The sequence below is a fragment of the Schistocerca americana genome, chromosome 8 (assembly GCF_021461395.2).
Source record: "Schistocerca americana isolate TAMUIC-IGC-003095 chromosome 8, iqSchAmer2.1, whole genome shotgun sequence".
In the NCBI taxonomy this organism is placed as follows: domain Eukaryota; kingdom Metazoa; phylum Arthropoda; class Insecta; order Orthoptera; family Acrididae; genus Schistocerca; species Schistocerca americana.
The window spans coordinates 449993402-450011417 of record NC_060126.1 but is presented as its reverse complement, the minus strand read 5'-3'; the positions used below and the strand labels follow the sequence as shown (position 1 = coordinate 450011417).

Here is an 18016-nt window from a genome sequence, read left to right as displayed (position 1 = left end):
ATGAAGCCATGTTTCATCACGTGCAACGATGATCAAGAAAAAATTCTCACTCTCAGCCTTGTAATGTGGAACCAATTCCGCACAGATGGTCCTTTGTTCCTCTTTATGGACGTCTGTTAGACAGTGACAAACCCACCCGGCACACACCTTTGAGTAACTCAACTGGTGGACACGTATGTCAGCCATACCAATAGAGACGTTCAGTTGCGCAGCGATTTGTTTGACTGTGATCCGTCGATCTCCTCGAATGAGAGTGTCCGCACGTTCCAACAATGTAGGAGTCACAGCTGAGTGCAGCCGGCTGGCACGCGGGAAATCGCACAGGTGTGCACGACCTTGTTGCCGTAATGACCGACGCCTCGCCCAACAATTCACTGTGCTTCTGTACTCCGTAGACATTCTGCAGGCGAATATGAGTAAGTGTGATTCTCTGGTTTTCCGCCCAAAGAAACTCAATGAGAGCTCTCTGCTTGGAACGGACCTCCTTTACAGGCGCCATGTTGATGGCTACAGAAAGTGCCACCCTCTACTGGAATTTCATGAAACTATAGTGGCTAAAGCCTGAGTAGTCTGCGATGTCCCACTTCAGATTCCGCATCTTTTCAACGGAAACCGGCTGACAAAAAAGAAATGCGTAGCATTACTTACTTAAAGCCCCTAGTAATATTGGCTGTAAGATTAACCACTATTATATTTTTGACGCAAAGAGTTACAACATAAAATGTTGTTGTTATTGTGGTCTTCAGTCCTGAGACTGGTTTGATGCAGCTCTCCATGCTACCCTCCTATCCTGTGCAAGCTTCTTCATCTCCCAGTAATTACTGCATCCTACATCCTTCTGAATCTGCTTAGTGTATTCATCTCTTGGTCTCCCTCTACGATATTTACCCTCCACGCTGCCCTCCAATGCTAAATTTGTGATCCCTTGATGCCTCAGAACATGTCCTACCAACCGGTCCCTTCTTCTTGTCAAGTTGTGCCACAAACTTCTCTTCTCCCCAATTCTATTCAATACCTCCTCATTGGCTATGTGATCTACCCATCTAATCTTCAGCATTCTTTGTAGCACCACATTTCGAAAGCTTCTATCCTCTTCTTGTCCAAACTATTTATTGTCCATGTTTCACTTCCATACATGGGTACACTCCATACAAATACTTTCAGAAACGACTTCCTGACACTTAAATCTATACTCGATGTTAACAAATTCCTCTTCTTCAGAAACGCTTTCCGAATCATTGCCAGTCTACATTTTATATCCTCTCTACTTCGACCATCATCAGTTATTTTGCTCCCCACAGCAAAACTCCTTTACTACTTTGTCTCATTTCCTAATCTAATTCCCTCAGCATCCCCTGACTCAATTCGACTACATTCCATTATCATCGTTTTGCTTTTGTTGCTGTTCGTCTTATATCCTCCTTTCAAGACACTGTCCATTCCGTTCAACTGCTCTTCCAAGTCCTTTGCTGTCTCTGACAGAATTACAATGTCATCGGCGAACCTCAAAGTTTTTATTTCTTCTCCCTGGATTTTAATACCTACTCCGAATTTTTCTTTTGTTTCCTTTACTGCTTGCTCAACATACAGATTGAATAACATAGGGGAAAGGCTACAACCCTGTCTCACTCCCTTCCCAACCACTGCTTCCCTTTCATGCCCCTCGATTCTTATAACTGCCGTCTGGTTTCTGTACAAATTGTAAATAGCCTTTCGCTCCCTGTATTTTACCCCTGCCACCTTCAGAATTTGAAAGAGAGTATTCCAGTCAACATTGTCAAAAGCTTTCTCTAAGTCTACAAATGCTAGAAACGTAGGTTTGCCTTTCCTTAATCTTTCTTCTAACAAGGGAACCTCCCCATCGCACCCCCCTCAGATTTAGTTATAAGTTGACACAGTGGATAGGCCTTGAAAAACTGAACACAGGTCAATCGAGAAAACAGGAAGAAGTTGTGTGGAACTATGAAAAAAATAAGCAAAATATACAAACTGAGTAGTCCATGTGCAAGATAGGCTACGTCAAGGATAGTGTGAGCCCAGGGAGCGTCGTGGTCCCGTGGTTAGCGTGAGCAGCTGCGGAACGACAGGTACTTGGTTCAATTCTTCCACAGGTGAAAAGTTTACTTTCTTTATTTTCGCAAAGTTATGATCTGTCCGTTCGTTCATTGACGTCTCTGTTCACTGTAATAAGTTTAGTGTCTGTGTTTTGCGACCGCACCGCAAAACCGTGCGATTAGTAGACTAAAGGACGTGCCTCTCCAATGGGAACCGAAAACATTTGATCACATGGTCATAGGTCAACCGATTCCTCCGCAGGAAAACACGCCTGTTATATTCTATACGACACTGGTGACGGCATGTGCGTCACATGACAGGAATATGTTGTCGACCCACCTAACTTGTTCACTTGGCGAATGAGTAAAAAGATTCTTCTACCTAGCCCGATTTAGGTTTTCTTGTGGGTGTGACAATTGTCTGAAAATAAAAACTAAACTTTTCACTCGAGGGAAGGATTGAACCAAGGACCTCTCGTTCCGCAGCTGCTCACGCTAACCACGGGACCACGGTGCTTCGTAGCTCATACAACCACTGATGCTGCATATCTTGCACATGGACTACTCAGTTTGTATATTTTGCTTATTTTTTTCATAGTTCCACACAACTTCTTCCCGTTTTCTCGATTGATCTGTGTTCAGTTTTTCCAGGCCTATCCACTGTGCCAACTTATAACTAAATCTGAGGGGGGTGCGATGGGGAGGTTCCCTTGTAAGATAAATCGTAAGGTCAGTATTGCCTCACGTGTTCCAACATTTCTACGGAATCCAAACTGATTTTCCCCGAGGTCGGCTTCTACCAGTTTTTCCATTCGTCTGTAAATGACCTATTAAACTGAACTATTAAACTGATAGTTCTGTAATTTTCACATCTGTCACACCTGCTTTCTTTGGGATTGGAATTATTATATTATTCTTGAAGTCTGAGGGTATTTCGCCTGTATCGTACATCTTGCTCACCAGATGGTAGAGTTTTGTCAGGACTGGCTCTCCCAAGGCCGCCAGTAGTTCTAATGGAATGTTGTCTACTCCCGGGGCCTTGTTTCGACTCAGGTCTTTCAGTGCTCTGTCAAATTCTTCACGCAGTATCGTATCTCCCATTTCATCTTCATCTACATCCTCTTCCATTTTCATAATATTGTCCTCAAGTACATCGCCCTTGTATAGACCCTCTATATACTCCTTCCACCTTTCTGCTTTCCCCTCTTTGCTTAGAACTGGGGTTCCATCTGAGCTCTTGATATTCATACAAGTGGCTTTCTTTTCTCCAAAGGTCTCTTTAATTTTCCTGTAGGCAGTATCTATCTTACCCCTAGTGAGATAAGCCTCTACATCCTTACATTTGTCCTCTAGCCAAGCCGGCTTAGCCATTTTGCACTTCCTGTCGATCTCATTTTTGAGATGTTTGTATTCCTTTTTGCCTGCTTCATTTACTGCATTTTTATATTTTCTCCTTTCATCAATTTAATTCAATATTTCTTCTGCTACCGAAGGATTTCTACTAGCCCTCGTATTTTTACCTACTTGACCCTCTGCTGCGTTCACTACTTCATCCCTCAGAGCTACCCATTCGTCTTCTACTGTATTTCTTTCCCCAATTCCTGTCAATTGTTCCCTTTTGCTCTCCCTGAAACTCTGTACAAAAATAAAACAGCATACATTAAAAAATAATTGGTATCATAAACAAGATGGTAACCTAACATTTTGTAGGCACATTAACCTAAATAACCAGTGACTTCTTATATGTACATACTGTTCCATGGAGGGCAGTCTAAGTCATCGGTTTTTTATTGTATGCTATTTAATGTTTTCATTCTTTGGATCGCAAATATAATAGTGACTAATCTTACAACGAATAGTATAAATACATAGCATTTTTAAGTTAGTAACTAAAGTTTTTCTTCATGTATTCAATTCATTATACTGGACATGCTGATGTGTGGAGACGGCTAGGGGCAGAGCTTCTGCTGTTTAACCACAGCACATGGTTGCTTCTCCAGCAGCTGACAACATCTGGATTCCTCTACAGTTACTGTTCCATGGATTCACCTCCGCACATCAACTCTGCATGTAACGTCGTTTTATTTTTATTGCATCGTTTACATTTTATCCGTATGTCCCTCTGATGGTCTACCTTTGGATTGAAACCGGTCATCAATCAACGTGATTTATGCGATCCAGACGGTTTTCTAACTACAACTGTGAAAGTCTATCAGCGATTTTTTCAAAATGTTTTCGAAAACATGCAGTATTTTAACCTTTGTTAATTAGAAATGATTGGTGAAACTCTGCCGCGGTATAGCAATGCCCTTTTTCATTGTTTAGTACTTTTCCTGCTGCCAGCGACGATTTTCTTTCATTTTTTTCTTGTACGACTCGCTTCGGGTTAGCAATTTTCATTCTCAACTGAGCTTTTCGTTTATTTACGCGTGACGTTTTCGATGTGTGAATAGCTGCATTATTCTGTTGACCTCTTGTATTCTAGTAGTCCGCCTATGCGACAAATCACACGTCGTAAACAGAACTCAGATAATTTACAGTGCACAATACTCGTTGAAAATAATGTTTCAGTTTTTCGGGTATCAGAAACGAAGCTTCCAAAAAAAGGAGAAAAACAGTGATTGTCAGCCGCAAAAGTTATTTTATAAAAAACAGATGTAAAGTATGCACAAAAACCAAGCAGGGTCAATAAGATTGGAAGACCAAATTAAACGTGCTCGAATTGGAAAGGATGTATCGCATAGGCATAGTCTTCTTCCAGTGGTGCTTAACCCGTAAGTCGGAGAACCACTCATGGAAAACAATAAAATGTCGGGAGTGAAATTCAGTGTAAAAGGATACCAAGGATAACACTCCATGATGAAATTGCTATCCTCTGCGTAAGTGAGATTTAGATGACCTGTTGAAAGGAGTAAACAGTCTAATGAAGACAAAATATGGGCTGATAATACAACAAAGCAAGCCGAACGCAATGACACGCAGCAGAAATGAAATTAATCAGTCACTAGTACATTTGTAAATAGAAGATATTGTAAACTAAAACAAATTCCCATTTTCAAAACAGGTAAAATAGTTAAGATATTAAAGAAATTCAGTTCATTTGACAGTAACACGTGTTCCTTGGTAGGAAACCATCTTCTGTTTGAAGGTGGACCTACAAGGTGGTGTACGACCGATGAATTACGACTTAAGTGTCCACATGTTATATAAATAGTTCTAAATACGTAGGGTGTTTGTTTTAACAGGAGGAAACTCGATGACTGGAAAATGATGCATCGTACGAAAAATGTGTTCTAGGTGAAAAGATATTATTAGTAAAGGCGGTACCTGTCTGTATTATGACTGGCCACCTCCTAACCATCCCTCCTGTGTGGGCGGCGGAAACTTTGTATTTTCAGATACGAACCCGTCATTTTCATTATATATTCGTATTCTCCGCTGAAAAAATTACGTACGATTTAATCATACGATTGTGTTCCATTCATGGTAGGCGGCACTGTAATCTACAAACATCGTGTGTGCCTGTTTTTACAATTAAGAACCGACGCATCTGATTCTACGTCTCATTTACGACGTATATGTAAATCTCTGTGTTATAACGGTTGATATTTGTGTTACAGATTTACTTTAGTGTTTTAAATTTGTCTGCACAGTGCCTTTTTAGTGTCTGGTGAGAAACCACGTTTAACGTGATCCAGGAACAACGAGGCTTGATTTCGGTGAGTCCCGTTGTCTGTCACCAGTGGAATGCTTGAATTCATTGAGTATCCATGGCAGGTGCCCCTGTCACCATCACTTCATGGACAGTTTACCTTTTTACAATGGTTGTGGCTTGTATTCTGCCGGTAACCACGTAGCGGCCAGCGCAAGAATTACGACAGTTGGATGGAAACACACACCGAAATCAGTCGCCCTGACAGCGGGGTTCGAGAGCGGCTACCGAAATCAAGCATGGAGTGGGGACTCGACTCGATCAACCCCATAGGGAACAGAGAACTACGGTACCACTCAAGTAGCTTATTAGTCAGAAATGTCAACGTGTAGCACATTATTGGTATTGTACAAGCACATTTGCAACATTCAAGTAACGTTTGAACGTCAGTATCGGTTGTTAGAACACAACCATTAACATTTACATACTAAATGAAACATAGAATCAAATGTGTCGTATCTTAATTGCAAAAAGAGGGACCCGTGATACATGTCAATTACAGCATCGTATACCACGAATGGAAAACAATGGTTAGAGTTTTTTAGCGTAGGATCCTAATGTACAATAGAAACGAGAGTTTCGCATTTGAAAACACAAAGTTGACCCCGCCCACGCAGGAAGGATAGTTAGAAGGTGGCCAATTGTAGCACAGACAGACGTCCCATTTATTAATACTAACTTTTCAACGAGAACACCTTTTTCGTATGATGCGCGTCGTGTCCGTGATATTAAGTAGTCTCAAAACAGTCTCGGGGGGGGGGGGGGGGGTTATAGCATTTTACTCACCATGATGACACCATGGAATTCTACACAGTGAATAACCTTAATATTCGTTATAACTGTATTATGAATAAAATAAAAATATAATATATCCACGTATTATATGAAGGGAGCTGCCTAGTAAATAATAGTACGAATGATGTTTACACAACGTATACCACTTGTTAAATAATATGATTGAAATAAAGCACTCTTCGGTGGTCACGTTACTTTAATATCCTGACAGATGACTGTGCCGCACTTGTTTTCACCGTTCACTCCGGGGTAAATACTTCGAGTCAGAAGGCAAGTGTGTGTTTACAAGCGTGGTCGACTGTCCAGACGGTACGATGCCACGCAAAGCTAATACTAGTTTTGAGATACGACAGCTTGTGATTTTTCCACAACGCAAAAGGTAAATCGCATAGACAAATTGCTGCCACGCTCAAGATAAGTAAGAGTACTGTGGCAGATATCGTCAGACGATTCAAAAATGAGGACCGTATCGACTCTATACCGCAAAAGGGCCAGCCACCCAAGCTGGATGCACGAGTCAAGAGGCAGCTAACACGGAAAATAAAGAAGGATCCTGCACTCAGTGCACCCAGATTAGCACGAGAGCTGCTAAACGAGACTGGCAAGAAGGTACATCCTCAAATGTTCAAGTGTGTCTGAATTTCTAAGGGACCAAACTGCTTAGGCCATGGGTCCCCAGACTTACACACTACTTAAACTAACTTATACTAAGAACAACACACACACACACCCATGCTCGAGGGAGAACTCGAACCTCCGGCGGGAGGGGCCGTGCAGTCACTGACATGGAGCATCTAACTGTGCAGCCACTGCGCGCGACGATTCACCCTCAAACGATTCGCAGAGCATTGAATGGAACTGCCTACAGCGGAAGAGTGGCCAGGAAGAAACCGTATGTGAATGAACAGAATCGAAAGAAGAGGTTGTGCTTTTGCCAGGGAGTTTATTACGAAGGATGAAATATGGTGGAACGACATCATTTTTACCGAAGAAAGTAGATTTAACGTTTTTGGGTCGGGTAGACGAAGTATGGTTTGGTGAAAGAACAACGAAGAATTTACAATCACAAATGTTAAACCGACTGTAAAGCAAGGAGGTGGCAGCGTTCTTGTCTGGGGCTGTTTATCGATATTTGGACCGGGCGAATTGGTGTTCATCGACAGTATTGTGGACAAATATGTCTGATTGAACATATTAAAGAACAATTTACGAAAATGTGCTGAAACCATGGGGATATTAAACACGTTCAAGTTTTAGCAGAACAATGACCCAAAACATAAGGCTCGCATTGTGCAGGAATATTTGTTGTACAATTGCCCCAACGTGTTACAGCCATCACCTCAATCACCAGATCTCAATCACGTTGTTAATGTGTGGGGAGAACTGGAGCGACGTATTAGAGAAACACCAGTATCGTCCAAGGAAACAATGAAGCCATTAAAGGAAGAATGGGACAGTGTACACGCGGACTATTTGGAAAAAGATCATTTGCAATATGCCGCAGCGTTTGAAAGAAGTGATAAAACAGAATGGCTACCCGACAAGATACTGAAACATCTAATGCTCCACAAAATCTTCTCTTGAAATGATTAGTTCTGCAAAGTGTCCGAATATTAAAGTAACGTGAATATAGGACCAATTTGTATTTAAGTAGTATTATAAAAGAACTTATGTTCGTTATCTTAATAAAGTTTATTATTTACAAGACACATCACGGTATATAATACTTGGTTATATATTTTGCTTGTTTTATTACGAATAAAATTATGATGCTACAAGGTTAACATATCATAGTGTCCGAATATTAAAGTGATTCACTGTACCTCAAGGATTAACAATACATTCCAAATAGCTGAAATATATTATAAAGCAATTAAATATGTAGAACGCGAAATATTTACAAATGCTGTGCAAAACACGACCTCATGTCTAACCACTAGAGGACCAGTAGGAAATGGTGGAAACTGCTTCTGGTGATTCTAAAATCGATCGCTAAACTGAAGTACTGACCAGAAAACACCATGTCTTGCAAGGTACTCTGCTTTCTAGGTACAACGCTCTCTCTATACAACTGGCCTGTAGTGGCAGCTTACGCCTGTTAATGTATAGCTTTACTCATTTGAAACTCATGAATGCTCTCCTTCCTGATGAAATTTCAACTAACATTTCTACGAGTACTTCTGCCATAGCCATGTGGACCAAAAAATGGGAGCAATCGAAAATGTAGTTTTGAATAATACAAATAATTTCAGTGTTGATTGTAGCTGCGGCGAACAGCAGTACAGCGACGTGCTTTAGTTTGATGATGGCGTCTAATGACTCATGTAGGAACTGAAAGCTAACAGTCTTGTGAAAGCTGCTCTCAGCACTGTCAGGTACTGCAGAAGAACACTGAAAATGGCGACATGGCCCAGGTTGGAAAATGGAGCAGGCACTCCATGCGCTGAACTTGTTGGTCCTCGGAGTAAGAATTAGCGCTGCTTCGGTACTGTACGAGGTGCATTCAAGTTCTAAGGCCTCCGATTTTTTTTCTAATTAACTACACACCCAAAACGATGAAACTGGCGTTACTTCTCGACGTAATCGCCCTGCAGACGTACACATTTTTCACAACGCTGACGCCATGATTCCATAGCAGCGGCGAAGGCTTCTTTAGGAGTCTGTTTTGACCACTGGAAAATCGCTGAGGCAATAGCAGCACGGCTGGTGAATGTGCGGCCACGGAGAGTGTCTTTCATTGTTGGAAAAAGCCAAAAGTCACTAAGCGCCAGGTCAGGTGAGTAGGGAGCATGAGGAATCACTTCAAAGTTGTTATCACGAAGAAACTGTTGCGTAACGTTAGCTCGATGTGCGGGTGCGTTGTCTTGGTGAAACAGCATGCGCGCAGCCCTTCCCGGACGTTTTTGTTGTAGTGCAGGAAGGAATTTGTTCTTCAAAACATTTTCGTAGGATGTACCTGTTACCGTAGTGCCCTTTGGAACGCAATGGGTAAGGATTACGCCCTCGCTGTCCCAGAACATGGACACCATCATTTTTTCAGCACTGGCGGTTACCCGAAATTTTTTTGGTGGCGGTGAATCTGTGTGCTTCCATTGAGCTGACTGGCGCTTTGTTTCTGGATTGAAAAATGGCATCCATGTCTCATCCATTGTCACAACCGACGAAAAGAAAGTCCCATTCATGCTGTCGTTGAGCGTCAACTTTGCTCAGCAACATGCCACACGGGCAGCCATGTGGTCGTCCGTCAGCATACGTGGCACCCACCTGGATGACACTTTTCGAATTTTCAGGTCGTCATGCAGGATTGTGTGCACAGAACCCACAGAAATGCCAACTCTGGAGGCGATCTGTTCAACAGTCATTCGGCGATCCCCCAAAACAATTCTCTCCACTTTCTTGATCATGTCATCAGACCGGCTTGTGCGAGCCCGAGGTTGTTTGGGTTTGTTGTCACACGATGTTCTGCCTTCATTAAACTGTCGCACCCACGAACGCACTTTCGACATATCTGTAACTCCATCACCACATGTCTCCTTCAACTGTCGATGAATTTCAGTTGGTATCACACCACGCAAATTCAGAAAACGAATGATTGCACACTGTTCAAGTAAGGAAAACGTCGTCATTTTAAGTATTTAAAACAGTTCTCATTCTCGCTGCTGGCGGTAAAATTCCATCTGCCGTACGGTGCTGCCATCTCTGGGACATATTGACAATGAATGCGGCCTCATTTTAAAACAATGCGCATGTTTCTATCTCTTTCCAGTCCGGAGAAAAAAAAAATCGGAGGCCTTAGAACTTGAATGCACCTCGTATGTACAGATAACTGCCATTCCATTGGTTTGCATGCGGTACTTATCGTGTAGCCGTAATTTAGTAACAGCATTACTTCCGGCCCTCTTGCTTTACGTTTGCCGAATTGATACAGTTTTTTTTGTGATCTTTCCCTAATTTGTGAAAAACAGCCTGCATATTTGTTGCGTACCAGCCGTATGGGTATCTAGCGAGCGTGTTCACCTGTTGCAGCGATTGCGTGCACTCCGGGGTCGGTTTTCAAGAGGGGCTGCAACCTGTGCCAGTGTATGCTCGACGGCCGTTCCACAGTGTGCACTCACGTAGACTGCCCACGAGAGAATTAGCACTGCTGTGAGTAACTACATGCTTGTATTTATTGTTGTATATTGTTTGCCAATCGGCAAAATAAAAAAAATGCTGTTATAGACTAAAACAAATACCTTTTCTGTGCTGATTGCTGTTGCAACCGGCAGTATGTCGAGAATCTGTAATGTACTGAATATATTTTTTATTGGCACAACGTCATTGAACACGACACATAAAAACAAAAATTCCTGAACAGAAAAACGTACAATAATAAAAATAAACAGCAGAGTGAACGGGAGGTAAAAAGGAAAGTTCTGCGTTCTGGCCCTGGACGGATAGGATTCGACCAACCCCCATCTCATCGTCTACCAATGGCGTTACTGGATGCTGTGTAGAGGGGTACGTGGTCAGCACACGGCTCTCCTGGTTGCTTTCGCGTTTATTGGACAAACACATGTCAAAATAAAACAAATGTGAATAATATGTGATCGTTATAATAACAATCATAATAATAATAGCAATAATAACAATTCAGAGCATTCAGTCTGGTTCTAAAGTCACCTGCTTTGAAACACCTGCCATAAAAGACAAGAACTGAACACCTCCAATCTCCAACCTCGGCGAATTCCAAGTTGACCATTTTGCCATTAAACAGAAAGCGCAACTAAGGATCCAGAACACAATGGTTGTTAGAAATACCAGCGTAGATTCGGATAATTACTTTTCCAATGTCAAAGTTAGACTAATTGTAAGATATACCAAGAAGATTAGCCCCAGAAAAAATAATAAATTTGACAGAGACAAGCTAAGCAGCGTCCAAGGATTCACCTACAAGCTGCAAACTATAAATCTGGAGGTCTGTGAGAACAACCAGAATAGGGTACAGCCACAGGACGTAAGGGCACTGTCCGACGCTCGAAATCAAGAAATCATGCTTAATGGGACAATGAGCGAGATGCGCCAGTAAAGCTAAGACAGGATGCTTAGCAGAAATGGAATTGGGAGAAAAATGAAGCGAATAGCATCAGCTTCCTAAACGCGAGAAAATCTGGATCAGAAATCACCAGCGGGGTGAAGCTTGCTTTTGATAAGAATCAATAGGTACTGATTGAGCAAGACATTAAAAAATAGCACATAACATCTATAAATACATACAGCACAATGTGATCAAATACAAACCCCCAATCCTACATTTCAAAGATTCCAAAGGGAAACTAGTTCACAGTGACGAAGGTAATTGCCAGATTGTAGGAAGTTATTTTGAATGTCTCACCAACTGCGGGTCTCCAGGGATCCCATCATTTGCGAAAGCAATTCCAGTATCAATCCTCGTTCATCTCTACCAACGTAGGGGCAAATCAGTAAGATCATCGACGTACTCAGGGACAAGGCACCATCTACATATACGACAGATGGCTCTTGAGCTATGAAAGTGTACAGGACAGGCAATCGATAAACTTGTTGCAATTATTAAACAGCTTTGGGAAAGCGAAAGACCTCCAGGTGGGTGACCACTCTCATAATTCATCCTCTACATAAGGAAGGGGACAGAACACATGTAAGCAACTTCTGTGGCATCTCTCTCTCCTGAGAAAACGCAATTTATGAGAAACATAAAATCAGCTCTGGTATCCCTAGATGTGTAGAGCTGAATATGTGGTAGCTTTTTAAAATTGAGGGTGAAACTGCTATAGGAACATTGCTTGTTATTTCTTCTGTTTATTTATATTTGGACTGATTACAAAACTAGTGTCACCTGCAAAAAGAACTAATCCTTCTTGATGTATATTTGGCAGAAGATCGTTTACATATATCAGTACAATAGTACACCTAAGATTGATTCTTGTTGAAGCCCATTCATGATTTCTCTCCATTCAGAACAATGTCCTGGGATTATATTGTTTGAATTACTATGTACAGCTTTCTGCATTGTTTTGATTAGATGTGACATTGTCCATTGGTCAGCTGTACCACCAATCCCATAAAACTTCAATTTATCTGGGAGAATTCTGTGCTTCAGAAACTGAATCAGTGTATCACAAATACATACTATTATCCCACCTTTATACAAATTGAGATATAGACAGGGTAAACCCAAACTCCATCAACAATTCTTCAGGGATACTTTCCTAGTATTTTGATATAAGGCGCCTATGGTTTGCAGTGGATAGTTACACAGTAATAATGTAACTACTCCTCATTCAATTCTTTAGGCAAGATACCATTGTTCCTGTGAAAATACATTGAAAATAGTGGAAAACCTGTAATATACAATAGCAAAAATGGGCAACACAAAATACAGAAGGAAAATTACTGTGATATAGTTGCAGTCGCTGTGGAGCAGCTCAGCATATGGTCGTTGTGTCGCTCTTCCACTGTATTCTATACGATATACATACATACTTACTTAGTTGGCTACCTAGTTAGTTACTAATTTGGCCCCACGAACTGCAGTCGGTTTTTGGCCTCGCCAATCAGACTCCTCCATCTAGGTCTGTCCATGTACTCTTCTCCAGTTAGTCCCATCGTAAACACATCTTCTCTGATCCCATCAGTTCATCTGTGCTGCAGTCTTCCCATCGGTCTGTTGCTTCCCATGTCTTCTCCCAGCACCTGACTGGTGATCTCGCCTTCTTGATGCATTATGTGCTTGTACCACCTGTCTCCTCTCTCTAGTCACAGCCCCAATGTGCAACGGCTTATAAAATTCCTGAAATTGGCGGTTTCACATTTTTATTAAGTTTGTTTCCATCTTTTCTTGCTCCAAAAATCTGCCTCATAACAGCATTATGAAATGTTAGGAGTGTTATAGTGCAGGTCTCTACTCTGTATAGGACGATGAGTTGTATTACTGTCCAGTAGATACTTATCTTTGTGGATTTCTGTGGAAACTTGGACTTCAGTAGCTTTCCAAGTGCAAACCTTGTCCTGTTCCCTGCCTGGATTCTTTTCATTATTTCCTGCTCCATCTAACTCACTGAGTTTTGCCTCTAGACATTTGAATTTTTTAACTCTTTGAAGGATTTTACCATCTATATCTAAAGCTCTGTCATCTTTCTCTGTGCTCACAGTGAGGTATTTGGTCTTATACAGACTTGTATATAGAATTTGTTGCTTCTGAGTCACTTATTTACATTGTATATATGAATCATATGTAAAGATAGCTAAATTTTCGTTTTTCATCTTAACGAAATTGAAAGTTGAGATAACTTTGTATATAATTTATATATATAATTTGGATAGGTGACTCAGAACCTACAGATTACATCTACGATCACAACCTTTATTTCTAGCTCACCTTATCAAAATTATCCATAAAAAAGCGAAATTTTCAATTTTTTCTTTTTTTTGGGAGTAGAAAATAAGACCATTAATAAAATTATGAGAGTTAGGCATCAAACTCAAAATTATAGGATTAGTACAGAAAAAGATATGTCTAAAGAATTTAAGGAAGGGAAACAAAATATTTTAACACAAATGTCTAATTTTCAGGCTCATGGTTGTGGCTCGACATTAAATATAATTATTGGTGGGAAACTAGGAATTAATAGATATGTTCCACTAAGAGGCACATCTTACATCGAAAAGCCAGAAAAAATAAAAATAAAAAGCATCTGTTACTGTGGAAAATTAAAATCAAAAATGTTTTCTGTGTGCTATAAAATTACAGTGTATCTGCAAATGAAAATATGGATAGAGTCATGAAACATTAAAATGTTAGGGCTGATATTGATCAGAAACTTGAAAATTTTGAATTTGCCATGTGGTTGATAACATTTAAAAAATTGAGGCTAAAATTAATAAACCTATTAATGTTTATTTATTTGATGAAAAATATCAAGTGTATCGATTAAAAATAACAAAACATAAGAAAGAGAAACATATAAATTTGTTTTATTACAAAAATGGTGAAAATTCACATGATTGGTTAAAAAATTATGTCCATGCTTGTTTTGAGGCAAATTGAAAAAAAGTAAAATTTATTTGTGATGTGTTGATTCTCCACTTCATCTGTAACTCAGTAAGTTTTAAAAATTATCAACATACACAGAATGTTTCATTTGTTATTTATGCAGATTTTAAGATTTTGATATTAAAAGTGCCTAATTGCCACCAAATCCAAAAATGAAATAAACTTTTAAGTTTATTCAAAATTATCCTGTACAATCAGAGTATGATTTTAACAGAGGATATTACAAGGATATATTAAAAAATAAGTATAAACGTAGCAACAAAAAGATAAATTTAACAAAATTAAACTTAAATAACTGATTTTATACTATTTATTTATTATTATAAGAATAAATGCGCACAAATATAAAAAATATGAACCAAGTATTTTTTATTGCTATATCAATTACGCTGATAAACACAAAGATCAAGTCTCATATCAAGGACCAAATTATCATAAAAAATACAGTGAACACATGGAAAAAGGGTTTGAAGAAATTGGAAGGATTTATCCTGAAATTGAAGAAATGAGACCATTAATGCTTGCAGAACAGTCAAGACATATATGATCTAAAATATGCTCATTATATAGACAGTATTATACAAAAAATAATAAGAAAGTTCATCATCATGGTTATTTAAGAGGAAAATATATAAATCTATTATTTAATATATGTAATTTACAACTGAAGAAATCTAATTTTGTAGCAATACAACTGAAGAATTCTAATTTTGTAGCAATTTCTGTACATGATCTCACAGAACTAGATTCTGATTAGTTCATAAAAGAACTTGTTTATTATAAAAAGTAATAGATTTGATACCCAATAATGAAGACATATTGGCAAGACAACAGAAAATTTGAAGATGAGATTTACTGACATATTTACATTCATGGCTTCATGTCTTGACAAAGTGTCGTCAAATTTATGGAAGAATAAGATGAGAAACGTTAGGAAATTTTTCCCAGATGATTTATTCAATCTAGTGATATTATATTATTTATTATAAGTATTCTTAGAAGAAATATGAAGGAACACAGTTCCAGCAAAACAAGAATTTTACAAAAACCTAAATGACTGTGAAATAAATGATGAAGATTATAAACATGCAAAATTAGTTTCAGAAAAATTTAATATAATTTTTTTTGACTATCATGATTTGTAACCTTAAACTGATGTTTTGTTATTGGTTGACCGTATAAAAATTTTAGAAAAACTTATGTAAATGAGTATGACATGTTCCATCTTGGAATTTTCCTGCACCTGGGTTAAATTGAAACGAAATGCTAAAAATGACTGAACAACCACTACGATTGTTACATGAAGAATAGGAGGTGGTACATCCCAGTGTTGTGAAAGATTATGATGTAAAAAAGTTGTCAAATTACTTGGCATATTTAGATGAAAACAATCTGTACAGTTACACAGAGAAAAACTTCCCACACTTTACCTCCTGATTCAAGGGATGGCGCTGCAAGCAACACGGGATAGAAACTACATCTATGGAAGTAGAGGGCACCACTTCACTACGCGCCATATCGCTGTTGCTATGACGTATTCCAGCCAATCAGAAGCCGTCCCTTGCATATAAAAGCGGGAGCCTTGCTACTTCACGACAGTCAGTTTTAGCCCTGACGACGACCATGGAAGTAGTGGTCAAAAGCTTGGAGTTTTATCCAGAATTGACACGGCATGTACACCGAGAGATTTTTATTCACACTATGTGGGATTTGAATGGGATGGTCCTGAATCTTAGGATTCTAAAAAAATAAGACACTTAACTGGGTATGTATTTCAAGCAGATCTAAAATATCCTAAAGAACTGCCTGATTTACATTAAGACATACCATTAGCTCCTGAAACTAAAATTGTGCCTGTACCTAAAGAAAGTAAGTTGGCTTCTCTGGACAATGAAAATAGTTATGAAGTTCACTATACAAACCTTAAACAGTATAAAGTGTTTGAAAGAAGACTTTACAACTTTAAAGATTCATATAAATGTATTGAAAGAAGATATAGAGCAGAGTTTAGTATTATTTTGTAGGGAAACAAAAGATTTTTTCCCTTAAACTAAAGATGTTGTATGTGTCATCCATTGGTTATCCTGCATACATCCCATCAGAAGTTCCTCCCAAAAATGGTGAGCACTATGGGACCTGGGGGGGTCTCTGCAGACATCATGAGACTCTGGCATAAAATGGGGGTGATACGCGATTACAAGAACTCAGCAAGAGAGTTCTCACAGCCTCTGTCACCTCAATTCTCCAATTTCCTACCTACACGTGGTGCCCCTGTTAAGCCGAGCAACTCAGCGGAAGGTTGGGTAACCAACCCCAGCGGGAAACTGAGTCGGTGAGCAGATAGGAGTTGGAGGACAGTGGAAGGCAATGGGAAACCACCACTGAACTATCCCAAGAAAACCCCATGGCTTCGCTCAGCTCAAAATGTTCCGGAGTTTCAAGTTCCCCGATCGGATCTCCAGGGGGAACCCGGTTGAGAGGAGCTTCACGAAGAGTAAGATGGTGCAAAGAGAAGCACTGCATAGGAACATGGAATGTAAGATCCATGTATCAAGGAAAACTAGACATAGTGAAAAGAGAAATGGAGGAAATTAATATCGACATATTGGGAATAAGTGAAATGAGGTGGACTGGCATGGGAGAATTTGCTTCGGATGGCCATATGGTGTATTATTCTGGGCATGATAACAACAGAAGTAATGGAGTAGCCTTCATAGTTAGTGATAAAGTGAGAAAAGCTGTGATGGGATGCAAATATAAAAATGATAGAATGATGTCCATCAGACTTCAAGGTCAGCCCCTCAACATCACAGTAATTCAAGTTTATGCACCAACAACTGATGCTGAAAAGGAAATTATTGACCAGTTCTATGGAGATTTACAAGAATTACTACTGTCAACACCAAAAAAGGATATCGTCTTCATAGTTGGAGATTGGAATGCAAAAGTGGGAAATGAAGCTGTAGAAGGTATAACAGGGAAATATGGTCTTGGTACAACAAATGAAGCTGGACAGAGACTCCTAGAATTCTGCCAAGAAAATTCATTGATAATTACTAATACACTGTTTCAACTACCAAAACGACGCCTATATACCTGGACTTCGCCAGATGGCCAACACCGGAACCAAATTGATTACATACTTTGTAATCAGAGGTGGAAGAGCGCGGTTCAGTCAGCTACAACAAGACCTGGGGCTGACTGCGGATCAGATCATGAGCTCCTGATTGCAAAATTTCGGCTGAAACTTCAGAATGTAGCAAAAATTATCCCAACTTGCAGATACGACCTTAACTCTATACCCTCCGACTATGCTGTAGAGGTACAAAACAGATTTAATGTATTACAGCTGGAGGACAAAAGCTCGCAAGAGATGTGGAC

At 39.7% G+C, this 18016-nt stretch overlaps 1 protein-coding gene across 1 annotated transcript in view; it reads left to right on the top strand.

Moving 5' to 3' along the window:
• The window catches only part of LOC124545915 (protease inhibitors-like), a 66061-nt gene that overhangs the window by 42137 nt on the left and 5908 nt on the right, over positions 1-18016 (top strand). Inside the window, exon 4 of the mRNA XM_047124875.1 lies at positions 10588-10707. Coding sequence (XP_046980831.1) covers positions 10588-10700 — 113 coding nt within the window. The 3' untranslated portion in view covers positions 10701-10707. The remainder of the gene's footprint in view (positions 1-10587; positions 10708-18016) is intronic.